The sequence below is a fragment of the Varanus komodoensis genome, unplaced genomic scaffold (genome assembly GCF_004798865.1).
Source record: "Varanus komodoensis strain SLA01 unplaced genomic scaffold, ASM479886v1 scaffold172, whole genome shotgun sequence".
NCBI classification, from domain to species: domain Eukaryota; kingdom Metazoa; phylum Chordata; class Lepidosauria; order Squamata; family Varanidae; genus Varanus; species Varanus komodoensis.
Window position 1 is genome coordinate 175,321 of NW_025335510.1, and position 3,107 is coordinate 178,427.

Genomic DNA, 3,107 nt, shown 5'->3' on the forward strand with positions numbered 1-3,107 from the left:
TAGATTGGTACTTGATTCACAAGTTCTTTCAAGGACAATATTTTAAAAAGACTGATTGCTCACCCAGCAGGTCCAATGTCCACTTCTAAATTTATTTATTTATTTATTTATTTATTAAAATATTTCTATGCTTTAACATTTCTAAAATTTTTTCTTCTTCACTATTAAACCGGAACTGACTACTAGTGAGGTGGAAGTGCACCCCTCTCTTTCCGTTCACTGAGAATCCACGAGCTTCTCCCGGCAGGTGGGGGACAACCGCCCCCCACAAGCCAGAAGTATGTTCAGACTTCTAATCCCTGCCCCAACAGGGCTTGGATGGGCCTGCCAAGGCCCTCTGTAGAACGGATTTCGGCATGAAGTGCGGAGTCCCTGTTCTTCACTGCCGTCTCGCTGCAACGTCAACCGGAAGTCTGCTTGCTTATCAATTGCTTACCTTTGATGCTTATCAATGAGGCTCACATTTCATGTCTCTAAATGACTTCTCCTCAGTGTGGTTTCTTTGATGTATTGTCAGAATTCCATTATCCTGGAAGCTCTTTCCACATACCATGCATCGAAAAGGCTTTTACCCAGTGTGTGCTCTCAAATGTCGAGTCAGATGACTCATTTGACTGAAGCTCTTTCCACATTCCTTGCATTTATATGGCTTTTCCCCAGTGTGGATTCTTTCATGTCCGGTAAGATACTGCTTCTGGGTGAAGCTCTTTCCACAAACCATGCATTTAAAAGGCTTCTCCCCAGTGTGGGTTCTTTGATGTAGATTGAGCTGATAACTCCAGGGGAAGCTCTTTCCACATTCCATGCATTTATAGGGCTTCTCCCCAGTGTGTACTCTTGAATGTCGAGTCAGGGTACACATTCCACTGAAGTTCTTTCCACATACCGTGCATTTATATGGGTTTTCTCCAGTATGTGTTCTCTGATGCTTAAAAAGATGTTCACTCTGCCTAAAGTTCCTTCCACATTCTCTACATTTAAGAGACTTCTCACTTGTATGGGTTCTTCGATGTCTAGTAAGAAGATTCTTGTGCCTGAAGCTCTTCTCACATTCCAGGCATTTATACGGTTTTTCCTCACTGTGTGTTCTTTGATGCATTATAAGGTGATAGTTATGGTGGAAGCACTTCCCACATTCTGAGCATGTATAAGGCTTCTCCCCAGTGTGAAGTCTTTGATGTATAGTAAGACTTGCACTTTCCAAAAAGCTTTTTCCACATTCCATGCATTTATAGGGCTTATCCCCAGTGTGTACTCTAAAATGGCGAACCAGATTACTCCCTACACTGAAGCTCTTTCCACATTCCTTGCATTTATAGGGCTTCTCCCCAGTGTGTACTCTAAAATGTCGAATCAGATTACTCCTTCCACTGAAGCTCTTTCTACATTCCGTGCATTTAAAAGGCTTCTCCCCAGTGTGGGTTCTTTGATGCAGACTGAGCTGATCATTCCAGGGGAAGGTCTTTCCACATTCCATGCATTTATAGGGCTTCTCCCTAGCATATACTCTTGTATGTCGAGTCAGGCTACTCATTCCACTGAAGTTCTTTCCACATACCGTGCAATTATATGGGTTTTTTTCAGTGTGTGTTCTCTGATGCTTAGAAAGATGTTCATTCTGCCTGAAGTTCCTTCCACATTCTCTACATTTAAGAGACTTCTCCCCAGTGTGGATTCTTTGATGCATGGTCAGATTACCTTTCTGCCGGAAGTTCTTTCCACATTCTGTGCAATGAAAGGGTTTCTCCCTGGTGCGGATTCTTTGAGGGGCAGGCAGACTTCCAGCAGCCAAGAGGCTCTTTCCACATTTCATACTTGCACAGGACTTCTCTCCAGTATGGATTCTTGTGCTCTTCTTAAGATCTGGAAGTTCACTGAAGCTCCTTCCACTTTGCGTGCTGTCCTTTGGCTGCTCTTCAAAGTGGACAATCTGATCTTTAGCATGACTTTTACCCCCAGTGAAACTCTTTCTGCGGGCCATGGTTTTATATGGTCTATTCCAGAGTGTGCGATGGTAGATGTTTTTTAGGACTTCTCCGTGTTGTCAGTTTTTGACGTCGAAGAAGACTTGTGCTTGCACGGAAGCTGACTTTGAAAGTTAAGTTTGAAATGTCTCTTTTCTCACTTCCTGCTCGCTTGTTTCTGTGGGTAAGACACATGGTTCGGCTTAACTCTTACTGAATTGTCACTGCTCACCTGCTTAGGAATAAAGAGAAAATGAAAATCTCATTACCATTTGACGGCTGAAACACATGAAGTCATTGAAGATAAAGCCAAAGTTGTGGCTTCCTTCATTTCAGCATCTCCAATATTCTCACCATTCTCCAGTGCTCCGGGACTCATTTCTGGCTTTCCCACAAACAAGAGGTTGTTCTCTGTGTGAACACAGCACCGGGCTCAATGGATTCGGTGAGCCAGCAGGGCTCTTCTCATGCTGTTGTCCCACTCTTCACATCTCTCCCTTGAGAGGATTTACTCTGAGCTTTCTGTCTTTCAACCGGCTACTGATCCATAAGGGGACCTTGTCACAGTGTGCCTGGGTTCCTGAAGGCCTAAGATCCAGAAGAAAATGAAGAATGAAAAAGCATGATGGGACGGACCAGACTGAGAACACTGAGAGGCCGGCAGTGGTTGGAGAGCAGAACATAACAGATAAGCCCAGCTGCGCCATCCAGAGAGAGAGAATAGAATGTGACGAGACCGCGTGTGTTCAAGATAAGGACCAGCCCGTTCTGTGTGTCAGCTCTGCTCAGAGGAGTTCACTGTTCGATCCAGTTGGACTCAGCTGATAGCATCAACTTAAAGGTATAAAATGGCTGGGCTTTCCAGCTCCCGTGTGTGTCAGAACGGTGCTGCTACTGATCACCCACAGTCCCGATGGATCACCGAGAGGGTCTATTGGCTGGGGTATGAGTGCTGCACGAAGGCGAGTGTGAATGAGGCCTCTTGATATTGGTGCTGACGATTGCTGAACTTGTATTCTTATACTTCTGCATTCTTTATATCATAGAATAAATGTCGCATGCATAGTGTTTAAAACCAGATCTGGCGTTCAGTCTCTCTCCGAAAGGAGCTTTCCTTGGAAACCTGATAGTCTCCTCTTTACT

At 44.5% G+C, this 3,107-nt stretch overlaps 1 protein-coding gene across 1 annotated transcript; it reads right to left on the reverse strand.

Moving 5' to 3' along the window:
- Nucleotides 1-455: 455 nt before the first annotated feature.
- LOC123021701 (zinc finger protein 501-like) lies at nucleotides 456-1,981 on the reverse strand. The gene has a single exon (XM_044426721.1). It carries the CDS (start codon nucleotides 1,979-1,981, stop codon nucleotides 569-571), a length of 1,413 nt encoding a protein of 470 aa, XP_044282656.1. The 3' UTR covers nucleotides 456-568.
- Nucleotides 1,982-3,107: the final 1,126 nt, after the last annotated feature.